Source organism: Mytilus edulis, chromosome 6 (genome assembly GCF_963676685.1).
Source record: "Mytilus edulis chromosome 6, xbMytEdul2.2, whole genome shotgun sequence".
In the NCBI taxonomy this organism is placed as follows: Eukaryota; Metazoa; Mollusca; class Bivalvia; order Mytilida; family Mytilidae; genus Mytilus; species Mytilus edulis.
Genome location: NC_092349.1, coordinates 31,389,214 through 31,405,248, shown reverse-complemented (window position 1 = coordinate 31,405,248; position 16,035 = coordinate 31,389,214). Strand labels below are relative to the sequence as shown.

The 16,035-nt window shown below is 33.7% G+C and overlaps 1 protein-coding gene across 2 annotated transcripts in view; it reads right to left on the bottom strand.

The window, feature by feature from the left end:
• LOC139527506 (microprocessor complex subunit DGCR8-like) overlaps positions 1–15,719 on the bottom strand; it is a 35,698-nt gene extending 19,979 nt beyond the window's left edge. Inside the window, exons 1-3 of one of the 2 annotated variants that reach the window (XM_071323004.1) lie at positions 15,637–15,719; positions 6,489–6,563; positions 936–2,713 (exon numbers count right to left, since the gene is read on the bottom strand). In XM_071323004.1, the coding sequence (XP_071179105.1) occupies positions 936–2,529 (1,594 nt within the window). In that variant the 5' untranslated portion in view covers positions 2,530–2,713; positions 6,489–6,563; positions 15,637–15,719. The remainder of the gene's footprint in view (positions 1–935; positions 2,714–6,488; positions 6,564–15,636) is intronic. The other variant, XM_071323003.1, reaches the window with a different exon arrangement.
• Between the last annotated feature and the right edge of the window lie 316 nt (positions 15,720–16,035).

The following is a 16,035-nucleotide window of genomic DNA, read 5'->3' as shown; positions in this document are numbered from 1 at the left end:
ATTTGTTTAGGGGCCAGCTGAAGGACGCCTCCGGGTGCGGGAATTTCTCGCTACATTATTGGAGACCTGTTGGTGACCCTTTGCTGTTGTTTTTTATTTGGTCGGGTTGTTGTCTCTTTGACACATTCCCCATTTCCATTCTCAATTTTATTGATTTATTTCACAAGGCATGAATATATAACTGGAGTATACAGGGTTCTCACTATTAAGGCCAGTCCCAAAGTCCTGGACTCATGTAAATCTATGTGGACTTGTCCTTTTCAAAACTGGCAAGTCCAAAGATTCATAAAAGACTGATATATGTTGCACCAATATAATTTTTCTATAGAAAATTTTATATAATCTAAGTTCAAAGTCTTTTCCTTTAATAATAATTTACAGTATATATCAATAGCATTTCATCTTTTCACTGTTGGACTCACCATGAAATTTTTTTATAAGGACCAATAATGATCTACAATAATCATGATAATCATTCGTGAAAACCCTGGTATGATTTTTTTTTTATGAAACATGATTTACAATGTACAAGAATTTAGAGACTATCATACTTAAACTCATAAGTAACATTTTGGTGTAAGTGCTAGCTAGCTAGCTAGCTCCATCTTTTGTTAGGAGCTTATTTAACCTAAAAGATCAGAGTATTGACAAGAGAATTAGGTTTAACAAACTCACAAGAATTAAATATTGGATTTAGCTTGGTATTAACTTTTGAGGCCAGTAATGTCTGTGGTAAAGAGATGCTCCAACATGAATATAATTGCTTTCCAAAAATCATTGACTTTACCTAAAAGTGACGCGACGTATGATCGACCTGACCTTGAAGTTAAACAGTCGCTGTGGTCATTAGCACTGGAAATAGAACCCCTAAAAAGACAGGCTTAGGTGACAAAACAAACATAAACAATTACACATAAATAATATCTGTAACCCACCTAAAAGTACAAATTTTTCTCTTTCATCCACAGGCACCACTTTATCGCTATCATTGTCTACCATGGACTTTTTACTGACCCCTTCCTCCAGCCAGGCATAGATCTCACTATCATCAAGGTCCTCACTGAAGTATTCTCCATCTTCCATACCCACACTGCCATCATCATCAGAACCTTTATCAGCCTCATCTGCACCTAAATCGTCTATAATTTGGAATTCCTGGGGTAAAGGGCAAGATTTGGAATCATCTAAATTGCTATCTGACATTTCATCTGTGTTATCAACAAAAGAATTTCCTGTTGACGGGTCATCTTGTTTTTGACTTTGGTCTGATGTGTCATCAGTCTGATCAACCTTTGACCTTTTGTTCGGTGGTTCATCTTGGTCTTGTCTCTTCTCTGAATTAACGGGAGATCTTTCGTTGGAATGTTTTCTTTTCATTCCTAAATCGTCTTTGATGTCATTACCATCTATGCTGATGTCACGGTCTGATGAACTACAAGACATTTCCTCTAGATTGTCCATTATCTCATCTATGGTATTAGAATCAGTATTGTCTGTCTTTTCATCTTGACTTTTGTCCTCTTGACCGTTATCCTTTTGTTCATTATGCTCAAAATCATTTAGATTGTTTTCATTGTCCTGTTCATTGCACATAAATTGTTTTGAATTATTTACCTCAGTTATGTCAATTCTTTCATCAGGTTTCTTATCTTTAGCTTCATCTTGACTATTCTTTTTCCTGACTTCATCTTGACCGTTCTTTTTTTCGACCTGATTTTGAGCTTTATCTTTTTGACCAACCAGAATTTGAATTCTATCCTTTCTACTAACCTGAATTTTAGCTTTAACATTTTCAACTTTTTCTTGCATCTTTTCTTTCTTTTCAATTTGACTAGGACATATATTTTTCTTTCCAAACTTATCAGACCCTTTATCCCTAGTTTCTACTTTATCTTGATTTTTCTCATCTTTGTTTTTTTGGTCAAAACTTCGACGTTCAGTTCTTGTCCTGTCTTCTCCACTGTGGCGCTCAGTTTTATTTCTATGTTCTCCACTTCTTCGTTCACTTCTATTCCTTTTGCTATCGCCATGTAAAGAGAGTTTTGATTTTGGATTTTGATCTGATTGTGTCTTTTTAGGCTCAATCTTTTCCCCTTTTGATTTTTTGCATTCAGCTAATAAGCCTCCAAGGGTGGGTGGTGCTACAGGAATGAATTTCAAGCTGGATTCTGTTGAATTTTCGTAACGATCCCTCATCTTCCCTTTCTCTACATACGGCCTTTTCCTATCTTCTTCATTATATGTCCGTTCATGTCGATCTCGGTCTTTTTCTTTCTCTACACTCGTGTTTTTTTTATTCTCCTCTTCTAAAATGCTCTGTAATAATTTCCGTTTTTCGTTCAGTTCCTCGATCGTTTCCTGATCAGATGAATCACATGATATTTCTCCCTCTTCCAGATCACTTATTGGTTGTGGCGTCCCACTTCTACTTGTAGCTGTACTTTTCCCACCAAAATCATTATCAAAGTCCAATCGATCAGTTTTCTGACTGGACGTTTGAGTTGACAATGGTGGTTTGTTATCAGCCATTTTGTGTAAATTCTAACAGTTCAGAGGTCATAGGTTCAGTCATTCATATGAAAAGCTTTTAACAGTGAAGTTATATTTGCTGTAGTAAAGTGCACAGCCGAAAATAATCACAAAGTTAAGGATTTGAACACTGATCCTTAAACCTTGCAAGTACAGTTTACTGAGCACTTCTCTTTAATGTGTCCTGCAATGTTAAAAGAAAAAGTTAAAATCCAGAAAGATATATCTATAAAATATATAAGTTGTAGAAAAATTGTAATTTTGCAAAAAAAAAAGAAGATACATGACAATGAAATGTTGATATTTAAGGGGGTAGACCTTGGTCCAGGGAGATAACTCTTTAATTCAGTTATGCGTTTGTAATAGTCAAGTTTTATTAATGTATTTTAAGAATTTACCTGAAACAGATGGAAAATAATCAATGTATCCTAGAAGCTTAGAACGTATTTATGAAAATGGCTGACACAAACGTAATGATGATTTTTAAGAGTTATTTGCCTTAACCTAGGTCTACCACCTGAAGCTTACGATACATGATATTAATAATAACACCCCATAAAAAGGTCAACTCTAATTAATTGACAAAAACCTGTCTTGTCTGGTGACCCTCTTCTTGTCCTACAGTAGTAATAACTAGGCATTTTGAACGTCAATTCAAAGGTCACCTTTCTTGTAGTTAGATTTCTTTAAATTCAAGGTTGACTATTTTTTAGGTTGACTATAGAATGAATACTGAGGATTTATTGATTTTTAATGGATACCAATTTTCTTGGAAGGAGGAAAAGTTGAATATTCGTACTTATTTGATTTCTTGGATTCACAAAATTTTGTCAACTAAAATATGTAATACCTTATTAGAAAATGTGAACATTTACCCATCACGAGTTGGTTGACCGTTATGGAATAACCGTTTCACAAATGATATCGGATATGTTCCTTACGTCGTAACTACAATCCCCTTCCCTTTCATGAATATGACCTACCGAATTAGACTATTTACCGGATTTGTAATCACTTAAGCAACACGACGGGTGCCACATGTGGAGCAGGATCTGCTTACCCTTCCGGAGCACCTGAGATCACCCCTAGTTTTTGGTGGGGTTCGTGTTGTTTATTCTTTAGTTTTCTATGTTGTGTCGTGTGTACTATTGTTTTTCTGTTTGTCTTTTTTATTTTTAGCCATGGCGTTGTCAGTTTGTTTTAGATTTATGAGTTTGACTGTCCCTTTGGTATCTTTCGTCCCTCTTCTTTTACATTTTTGGTTAACTAAACTTATACCCAAAACATCAGCAAAGTTGGTATCCAATGAATAATAATGAATTGAGTATATATATAGATCTAGGGACACTCTACAGTACACACAAGTTAATTGAGTCAAAAATTAGATTTGATGGTGAATTTGACAGTAATGCTGGTCCTTTATGGTGACTCACTCAAATAACTCTTTCTGTTTTAATACTGTTTATCAATGTATGACCACATGACAGAGTAATACACCAATATGTGTAAATTTTCACTGCAAAACCTAATGTGCATTATACCCTTTTTTTAAAATTTTTATGTCCATGTTCTAAATTCTAATTTAATAGAGTTATTGTGAGAAATACTTTTGCCTTTTTATGTTTTAGTAAACATGAAGTTGAAGAACACCACACATTAAGGCATACTACATGAACATGATGATTGTTGTTTTAAAATTTCAGGATGCCCCGATCACAAATTTACTTTTAAAAAATTTGATAAACATTTCCATAAATTGGACATTGTGTCTATGAATATGAAATATATATAAAAGTTTTCTGTATTAAAACAGGAAGTTGATAATTAAAGCATTGATATGAGAGGAATGTGATGATGCATCAAATCATGATATACTATGTATAAAGATAAGAAGATATGATTTCATTTGAGACAATTAAAGGAACAAATTCAACATGAAATACAACTTGGTTGAATTTGTTTTTTCCTGCAGTGCACTTAAATTAAAATTTTGAGCAAATATTGACTGTACAAAAAACTACCTGAATTTTATATACATTGAAGGTACGGCTTGTTCAATTCATATACTGTAAATTCAGAAACTATTGTGTGCATTCATTATTTGGATTTTTGAAAAATGGACAATAATATGAGTTTAATTTATGCCATTTCAGTAACATTTGTATATAGATATATACGTATAAAATTGTATACATAAGAATACAAGTTTTTAGCGTTGCTATACTCACCAAGTCGCATTATTTGCAGTAATAAAATCGGCAATAATTTCTGAATTCACAATATCATGAATATAGACCAATCTCAGTTGATTGATATTGAACAAGTCTCACCAGTTCACCTATGGTGAATCAACCTTAATTGAACTACAAAAACATGTATCAGTTCTTACTGTGATATATAGTAAATGTACAGGAAAGTGCACAAATTTGACAGTGATCTATTGTGAAAGGGAAGAAATTACATGTTCAGACCATGTAAAGAGAACACAGCAAAGCTATCTTCTCCATTTGAAATGAAAAAAATATATGTAGGTTCAATGCAGTGTAGCAAAGAGAAATGTTTGATAGTTATGAAAAATTAAATGTAAGTGATTCTTTTTTTAACACCACCAGATGATTAAAGCCAAAAATAAAATTTAAATTGTTTGATGTTACCTTCCTAATCACATAAAATGCAGCCTAACTGAAAAAAATAAATGACACAAATCGTGCAAATTGTTAAAAAAAATAATCTTTGTTTCCTTTTCCAACATGGTTTTCTTGTCTAAAACATGAACATGATAAAACATGTTGTAACATAAATTGGATTTTTTCCTTTGATGTTTTTATGAAATAATTTGCTTAAAAAGTGTGGTGAGGGAAAACCATGGTATATTATATGCAAATTAATGTTGTACCATTCTGCTGCTCTTTTAACTTGTCTTTTAATGAATTTATATGATCAACTAGAAATAGTGTGAGCCCTGTCAAATACCCCCCCCCCCCAAAAAAAAAAAAAAAAAAATGCACAAAAAAATTGGCACTATTAAGGCTACCTCAAATTTAACTAAGTTTGTTGTCTTAATTTTTCATCCATACATTCTATCTTGTTCACAACAGTCTTTTGAGTTATTGTCCAAAGTGTTAAAAATCCCCCTTTTTTTTATGAATAAAGCCCCATAAATCCAAAACTTAAAATCTGAAATTTATAAAAATTGAAAGGGAGCTTACATTTTGTACATCAATAGATATTAACAATTCACCAAAGTTTCATGGACATTGGTGATAGCCTTTTTGAGTTATTGTCCGAAGTGTTAAAAATCCCCCTTTTTTTATGAATAAAGTCCTATAAATCCCAAACTTAAAATCTGAAATTAATAAAAATAAAAAGGGAGCTTACATCAATAGATATAAACAACTCACCAAAGTTTCATGGACATTGGTGAAAGCCTTTTTGAGTTATTGTCCGAAGTGTTAAAAATCCCCCCTTTTTTATGAATAAAGCCCCATAAATCCAAAACTTAAAATCTGAAAATAAAAAAAAAACCAAAGGGAGCTTACATCAATAGATATAAACAATTCACCAAAGTTTCATGGACATTGGTGAAAGCTTTTTTGAGTTATTGTCCGAAGTGTTGAAAATCCCCCCTTTTTATGAATAAAGCCCCATAAATCCAAAACTTAAAATCTGAAATTAAAAAAAAACGAAAGTGAGCTTACATCAATAGATATAAACAATTCACTTAAGTTTCATGGAAATTGGTGAAAGCCTTTTTGAGTTATTGTCCAAAGTGTGGATGACGGACCGAGGTATACCATAATACATCCCGTCCCGGGCGTATAAAAACCCAAAAAAACTACCTACCCAACCCTTTTGTGAATATGAGGGGTAGGCAAAATTAAACAAATAATTTTTTAAGGGTGGCCTAATCTGTCATTTTAGTCATAGTATTTTGAAGTATGTTCCATTATTCAGGTTACAATTTTTACGTTTCACTCTTTTTCTACTGCTAAACTGGATGACTTGTGCTACTTCATATATGTATTACATCAATTCTGCAAAAGAAAAAAAAAAGAAATATTTTATTTGTATATTAGTTAGGCCTCAATACCAAAAAAAATATTTAAGGAATGACTGTTATATTTTTTATGTCTATGAAGAAATAACATAAAAAAATGTGGTGCACACTGAACAACGCTCGTAGCCGGTTATTTAACAGTGTGCACCACATTTTTTATGTTAATATACTGAGTGCCAATGAAAACGCAACACTAAGTTTTTAAGAAATAACATTTTTATAAAAAATAATATTTTGTTTACAGTAATTGTTAAAGACAGTTAAAGGGTTTATCCAAAGATAAAACTCAACCAAAAATGTTTAATTACCACGATTCGAATGCAATTCATTAATGCAACACAACGCTACAATTCACTAACTCACAGTCTCAATAACGAATGTGTCCACCGCGTGCTGCAACGCAAGCTCTTCAACGACGTGGCATTGACCTGACCAGACGTCGGATACGGAGTTGTGGAATGTTTGTCTATTCTTCTCGCAATGCAATTTCGAGTTGGTGCAGCGTGACTGGTGGTGGCTGTCGTCGTCTTACGGCTTGTCCAATTTGATCCCATAAGTGTTCTATTGGACTCAAATCCGGCGAAAAGGCTGGCCATGGTAATGTCTGAACATGGTTGTTGTTGATAAACGCAGTTGTGAGTCGTGCGGAGTGTGCACGAGCGTTATCTTGCTGAAAAAGATTAACATCTTGATGTCCAACCATGAACGGTATAATGGTCGGTCGTAAAACTTCATCAATGTAGCATTGAGCGTTTAAATTGCCATTGATAGTGATGAGAGGAGTTTTATGGTTGAATGATATTTCTCCCCATACCATGACACTACCACCACCCCAACGATCTGTCTCTTGGATACACGAATCTGCATACCGTTCTCCTCTTCGTCTCCACAAACGAGTTCGTCCATCACTACGGCGAAGATGGAATCTTGATTCGTCCGTCCATAGGACAGTTGTCCATTGCCTGTGTGACCATCTTTGACGCTGTTGTGTCCATCTTAAGCAATTTTGGTGTCGTACTGCTGTCAGCATGTTACCACGGAAAGGCCTCCGTGCCCTCAATCCACTGCTGCGCAAACGGCGTCTTACCCTGTTTGCTCCAATTTGTCTCCTATGGACGCCGACAGTCTCCCGTGCTGTTTGGACAGCCGTACGGAACCGATTTCGCAGATGCTGAAGACGAATGTATCGGTCCTGCTGGGCAGTAGTTGCTCTCTGTCTTCTGGGATGTGGTCTATCATTCAAAGACCCAGTTTGGTTGAATCTTTGGATAAGTCTGGTAATTGTTGAGGCTGAACAATGCATTCTGCGTGCAATTTCACGACTTGAAATGCCTCCTTGCACCATGCCCCAAACTTCATGTCTCTGGTTGTCTAAACGTCTTGGCGTCTACGGCTTAGTTTATTGCAGCAGCTAACAAAAAAGGATGGGAAAGTTCAATTCTTAAGCGAGGCTTTCCAAAACACACAATGAGTAAATCACTCGTGCGTTAAATAGCGGTGCACTCGACTCATCCCCCTTTTTTGTAACCAAGCACGTAACTTTTTTTCTAAAATCATTCAAGCGTAAAGATTTCGAAAGAAGTCTGACGATTAATTTTCTATCCGATATAGGTAATCATTTTAAAAAAAATAATTATATATTTTAAAATATTTGAAATTTACAAGTGTTGCGTTTTCATTGGCACTCAGTATATTTCAAATAGACAGAAAAAATATTACAGTCATTTCTTATAATTTAATTCTAAATTCCATTTTAAACCGTAAAACCATGAAAAAACCTTGATGACGTCACGGTCACATGACTAAGTGATGTCTATAGGCTGATAACAAAATAAGGTCAGCCAATCAGAAGACGCATTACATCCAAAATTAAATTATAACCAAATAGAAATATGGCCATATACAGCAATGACCATGCATGGTCAGAAAAATTTTGATAAATCAAATGTACCCCACTTTTCCTGACTCGTACTCAGACCCACATATTGTTCTTTGGGCAAAGTTTCTGCAAATAATATAAACATGTTCCCTTTAAAGTCAGTGTTCTCCCCAGGATTTTTGGATAGCACCAGGGTGACGCGTGACAAAATGAATTTTACAATATTTTGTGTCGCGTTGCAGCGCTTATTTTTTTCTTCTTAGTTTTTGTCACAACCTTTTTGCCTTTGTTTTGTTTACTGTGGTACTGTGTTGTATGGACTTTGGGTCAGAAAATTATTGGTAGAAAAAGTAAATCAATAAACAGTTTTAATATCTTTGAAGAATAAATAAAAGAAAGCACAATTAGTCTTTAAACTTTAAGTCACATCTTATATTTTGATCAAGCCATTTTGTCCCGATACTTGTAGTTACACTACACATTCACCATGTTAGATTTCACCATAGGTATGAACTTTGAACAATATTAAATTTTAAATATCATCTATTCATTAGTTTCATCTATTGCTAATATCCTGCATGGGATTGTATTATACACCTATTTAATTCTGGCAGTTGGTAGTAAAAGCCCTTGTAAAACCACTGTGTATCATCGCCACCGGAAATTGGGTACTAACGAAGCGGAGAGAAATAGAAAAAAAAGTAAACAAGTTAGGAATTCATTCAATTTAGAGCATTTCCACTCATTGGATGAGGGTGCCGCTTAAGAAATGATTTTCTGATATATAATTCTTTAAATTATTAGGTAGATAAGTACAAAATTAATACAAGATTGTGTGTAATACTCCAAAACTTGCCACTTAGTACCGGAAAATTTCGAGGTCGATCGTCCTCTGTCGCCCCATTCTCAAGATATTGAACTGTTTTTCATTATTTTTCCAGACACGTTTTTAGATTATTATAGTGTGGCATCATATTTACTGAAATTTGTTGTCAAAAACATGTTTTTTAAAGAATATAGACAAAAACATTGTTTGTTTGTTGTACGGCGAATTGCAGAACGTTGTACGGCGAATTGCAAAATAACAACTTTTGTCTGTACGGCGTCTTGCAATATATTATATTTTAAAGAGGAAATTAATCACTGTTTAAATAATATCAAGTGACGATATTTTGTTGATATCAAAGCTTTATAGGCTTACAAATATACAAAATGTCTTACTCAAATATTATTAAATATATGCCGTTAATTCAGTTCAGAAGGCCTCGTTGCGTACCGCTTTTCGATTTTGTACAAAAAGGTTTTTTTCAACCATATTATCCTAAATACATTTATATATCGTTATACTACTAACGACTGTTGTCTTATTTGTTGTTAGGTTGAATTGTATAAGTTCAATAAGATAAACCGTCCATTCCTCTTTTGTTGGTGCTAGCTTTTTTTTTTTTTTTAGATAAAAACAGTGGAGATGTGGTATGATAGCAAATAAGATAACTATCCATCACACGCAAGTACCACAGGCACTTGTCTCAGAATTTTTTTTCCCTATATTAAGGTATATAGGAAAAAAAATTCTGAGACAAGTGCCTGTGGCAAGTACCATACTTTTTTTTATTGACACATGGACAGACAATTGAACGGATGGAAAAGCAGACGGAGTGATCGACTCCAAGAAAAAGGACTATGTCATGAATAATCGAAAATGCTTCAAACAGCAAAAGGGAGCTTCGAGGCTTCTTCTGGTTATGTATATTGTTGAGTAAATGTTTTATGTCAATCAGTCGTAGTAAACTTGGGTTATCGTCATGACGTAGGAAAGTGTAGCAAACAGTTAGAATGAGAGAATACTATAGGGCGTGAACATTATTTTTTTATGGCGGTAGCTCTTTTAAATTATGGTTTACTCAGTCAGGGTATTCATACGACTCATTGCTTACATGATTTTATTAAAAAAAAGGAATTACGAAGGTTTACTCATTTTTATTTTAAATCATCAACACCAGTGTATAAATCAGAAAGTAACATGTAAGGTGTCACAAGTTGAAGCGCTCTTTCATCTCCAAGTCCCAATTAAGAACTCTGAGCTGATATAAAAAAAGCCTTGGTCCATCTTTACATTTCTGAAGTCTTAGACTAGCAAATTTGACATCGATTTGAGAACCAAGTCATAATTTTTCGGCCTCTTCTACCAGGCCACACTGTTCAGTTATTTTACGAATTGCAAAATGTAAAGGTACTTTATATTTCACGATTCCGTCCAGGTACTCAGGATCAATATAACTTATCAAACATTCCACATACTTCTGAATTATTTTCATCATAGGACTGACCAGGGTTTTAGCTGGATAAGAAGTGGCCTTTCCTTTTAACATGTTTGATACATAACAAATAGAAGGCAGATATAACTACATTGGTTAGACGTATAAAGAGGGGTACGAGCTATCTTTAAACATGTTTAACACTGGCGCATTTGTTGCACCTGCATGACCCAACTTGAGTCTGTAACCTTTGCTACATTTTTATATAGTCTTGTATTTATTTCATTTTTTAAATTTTGGTTCATTTATATGTTTCAAGAAACAAACATTGAACTTCTACCCCCCTTTTTGTAGTTAAATGATTGATCACTTAGGAGACAGCTTCGGGTATATCAATACACAGTTACAAGTTTAGTTTCGCATTATAGCCATGGTGAATTTTCTAAATATGAAAGTTTTTGTACAATTGAATTGATTTTTAGATAGTTGAATAATAAAATAGCCTTCCTAGTGGGTTTATATGAACATTTAGATTGTTTTTAACATGTTTTAGAAGCCATTTTACAGTTTGAACGTCCATACGTTCCTATCCGTATCGCCATAGATTTAAAAATTTTGTATTGTTTTTCAACAAAGATTTGACGCTCGATCTTTTCAATTCAATTTTATGGAAAAAAAACGCAGAAATGTATATATTTTTTTTTACCTTTTGATAGATATAGGTCTATGGTTTCAGGAAAGGTTTCACTCTTATTGATTGACATTTTCCTTTGGACCAAATTTTTGAGATCTTTGTGACGTGTTCAATCCCCTATCTTGTAATATTTGGTATCAAATAAATGCTGATTGTTGCCATGGTTACACAAAAAAAGATTATATTTCACTATTATTACTATTGGAAATCAAATCTATGGACGATTCTCTTTCCATAAATATACACATGCATAACTCAAATAGTAAGCCTTATTTATTAGGAAAGAAGGGAAAGAGGGTGTTTAAAAATTATGAGTGTCAATTCTAAGTTTTTTCCTATCTGTGAATTGACACCCCATCCTAGTGAATAATCTTCTCGTTGCGTTGGGTAGTTTCTTCTATTTGGTCGGGCTTCTGTTTCTTCGACATTTTCCTCATTTCCATTCTCAATTTTATCAAGGATTTACTATACTCAAAGATTTTTTACTTTGCGGAAGCAACGTAAAAAAAGGAATGGACAGCAAATTTGCATGTGATTCTTGTAAATTACAGTTAAGATCAGTTAACAGAGAAAATAATGTCAAAAACAGTGAACACTTAAGTATTAAGTAACAGATAACTGGAATCTCAATTTCAAATAAACAGTTAACAACATTGCAAATTTTAACAAAACAGATTACAGACAGTGGGTCGAACAGTTAAGGGTTTTTAAATTTATCAGTCAAATAACAGTTTTAAACAAATTAAAACCTTGAAAAAGATAAAAAACAGTTTAATTTAAAAGGGACCCCCCCCCTTAGATATATGAACTTAATACTTTATTTTCTTTGAAAGGACGGTAAATAACTATTCTAAAATTAGCAAGTTGCCATACAGTTAAAAACAAGTTGCCATACAGTAAATTTGACAACACGAGCAAGTTGCCGTACACTAGACTTTATTTTTCATGGTCTATATTCTTTAAAATACATCTTTTTGACAAAAAATTTCAGTTAATATGAAGCCACACTATAATAATCTAAAATCGTGTCTGGAAAAATAATGAAAAACAGTTCAATATCTTGAGAATGGGGCGACAGAGTACGATCGACCTCGAAATTTTCCGGTACTAAGTGGCAAGTTTTGGAGTATTACACAAAATCTTGTATCAATTTTGTACTTATCTGCCTAATAATTTAAAGAATTGTATATCAGAAAATCATTTCTTAAGCGGCACCCTCATCCAATGAGTGGAAATGCTTTAAATTGAAGGAATTCCTAACTTGTTTACTTTTTTTTCTATTTCTCTCCGCTTCGTTAGTACCCAATTTCCGGTGGCGATGATACACAGTGAAAACACAGTCCATTTATTATCATCAACAAATGGAAGTTTTTAACGACCTTGACTGGCTATACAGCCCTTGCTCGGTCGTTTTTTATTATCATGCTGAAAAAACTACCAATTTATTATAATATGTCTGTAAATCAATAAAGGTATGATTCTAAAAAATAATTTGCAAAACAGTTTTGTTGGTAAGTTGTAAGAAAGTTTTCATCCTGAATATTACATTCTAATATAATTTTGCATTCAATTTGTACTTTATTTTTATTTTTAATGAGAAATTATATGTGAGGAGCATTTATTTGTAATAAGCAAAATCAGGGGAAATAACTCCACAATTAATTTTAGCAAATAATTTTTGACTAAAGACTGACGTAAGACTTCATTAACAAATGTCTGCTTGTCCCTGACAAGTCTGTTATTAAAAATATGATCTCTCAATTAATTAAAACACAAAAAATCATGTACATCAATTAAATCCAATCATCAAGGTTAACCTCAACAGGTAAATCGATCACGTGGTGTAAACAATCTACTTGTCAATATACTGGATTAAACTGGTTAGAACTGGTCAATTTTCATCTAAAATTTTACACCTCATTGAAAGTTGAAGTCATCTGAAACTTTACCGATTTTAATACGATTTTTTTACCAAAAACTTTAGCACCACGGAGAAAAATTATACATCGCGGGCCCGTGGTCCTTTAAGGGCCTGGGGAGAACACTGAAAGTCATAAGAAACCTCAAATAAAAAAAAATAATGCATATGTTTTTTATAACTCAATGGATAGTTTTCATTGTAAAACTTATGTACATATACTTTTTTCTGAAGAAAATTCTTTAATTTATTCATATTTAGAAGAAGTTTACTTTATTTGAATTGCTTCCTTCCAGCAAGCAATTCCCCCGATATATTTTCCTTATGCAAGGTGACCTCAGTGTGACCCATCTCGTAAAAATCCGGTGACCACAATACGCATGGATGTCCTTAAAAAATAAACTATTATCTGAATTTACATGTTAAACACGTGCTCAACTTCCATGCTTTTTTGTTTATTTTTCGTCAATTGTTGACAAACAGGTAACAATCGTTAAACTTCGGCTTCAAAACACGAACTTTAATTACCTGCCATATTTTCACAACAACACTGACCCATTGAAAAAAAATTGACGATTATACGAAATTTACACGAAAAAAATGATAAATTCGAGCACAGAAGACTAAGTTTATGATGTTTGTATGCATTGGTTTAAGAATTGGAAGAACATTATTTTTCACCGGTCACTCGTTTCTTATGACTTTAATGGTTTCTATACAAAATCTATGTGTTATCACTTGAATTCTGCCACTCATTAACTTGATTTATTAATTAACTACTCTGTTATTGAACTTATTACACTTTAAAATTGCATAGGCAGATTTATCATATTAACTTAATATGATGAATCTGCCTATGCAATTTAAAAGTGTCAACTCAGCCAATATTGATTTTTTCCTGTATTGGACGAGTTCCAATTCAGCCAATACAGGATTTCAGAACATCTCTAATTTTTAGATGGAAAGTCATGATAAACACAAACAAAATGTAAACTGTAATTTGGAAGATGCAGTTTTCATTTACTCACCATAAACATGCTGAAACGTTCCGCGTGGCATACAAATTATATTTCAGGCTAAAGACCGTCACATTCATCATGTTCATTTAAAAACATTTTGTAAGCAGACAATGGAATTATTTCAGATTTATTTCTTGTCGACCTCATGGTACAAATCGATTTGTTTACTTTTACCTCTCATCAGCTTATGTTTTGAACTTGTCAATTGTTATTCAATCTGTATAATTTATAAACTGCACAATTGACTTACTCTGTTAGTAAGGTTTGACATATAGTGTGCTTGGTTTGAACCCTTATTTTTACAGGGTACATTTGAGAAGGAAAGTCATGCTCCGTTGTAACAAAGAAAAAAAGGCTGTCTGATAACCCTATCTAACAGGTTGGGAACAAACCCTCTATATGGTGATTATACCTGTCTACAGAGATAATCCTTCTATAGAAGGTTTTTTGTTTAGACTGGATTTAAATCAGAATGGCATTCTCTACTTATTAGGCACCTACTTATTATGGCAGTAACCTGAAACAGTTAACGCACCAATTGATGTACTTAATATGCACATGCCCAGTTTGCTGCTTATCTGACTAAATATACAATCTATTGTCCACCTTGATTGGAAGCTGTGATGATCAGGTAAATTCTATTCACTTATGAGGGGGGATAGGACCTTTATCGGGACTCCGGGATCGGGTGTTTTTAAGCTCGGGATTTCGGGATTGACCCTTTCGGGATCCGGGAATCTTTTTTCCGGATTTCGGGGTTGTTGGGATTTACTTTATTTAAATTCCTGACTTCGGGATCAGGACCCCTCCTATCCCCCCTCACTTATGCCTCACTGAACAGAATTTCTATTGTTAGATTTAACATGATATTTAAAGGTCAACTATTCCTTTTGTTGTTGATCAGATGTTCAGATAGGTATACAATAGATTGCAAGTTTTGTCACTTTAGCAGAAAACTGATTATCCCAATTTTTAGTAAAAAGTGCACAATCATGTTGATGCGTATAACTAGGAAATGCAATTCTGCCCTAAGTTGCTTTAAATCCAGTGTAAACAAAAATACCCCTCTAAAGACTGATAATTTTTTCCCTCTATAGAAGGATTGCCTCTATAGGTATAATCACCATACAGGCATGACAGGGGGTTTGTTCCCAACCTGTCTAAAGAATCATTGCTGGCTGTTTGAATATTGATTTTCAAGGCAAAATTCTCAATTTCATTCATATACAGCAACTGCATAGGTTTGTGGAAACAATGTTTATGCGTATGATTCTTTGTTTACCACAAATTCTCCTTGGAAAAGGTTGAAATTCATAATTCCATTTCCTCCATCGACCCGCATTTCTCAATGACCTTAACCTTCATACGGAAAATCTAAATTTAGAAAAAATCTTGCAAAACGAAATCTGAAGGGTGTTTGGACAACTCGGCCCCGTAAACAACTCGGACCGATTAATAAATAAATGTGGACGATATTATATCTATATTATAAATTAAGCCAACTCGAATCTTTTATACAAAGAGCCAGATAAGTTGAAGGGAGCTGAGTGCCCTCCCCTTTTTGTGTGGGAAAATGTGGTTGATTATATAGGGAATGCGGCACTACCCCCTTCTTAAGCAGCCCAAACAAAAAAAATTGAGGAACAAATCATGGTAACAAATGATAAACAAATCGTATGAT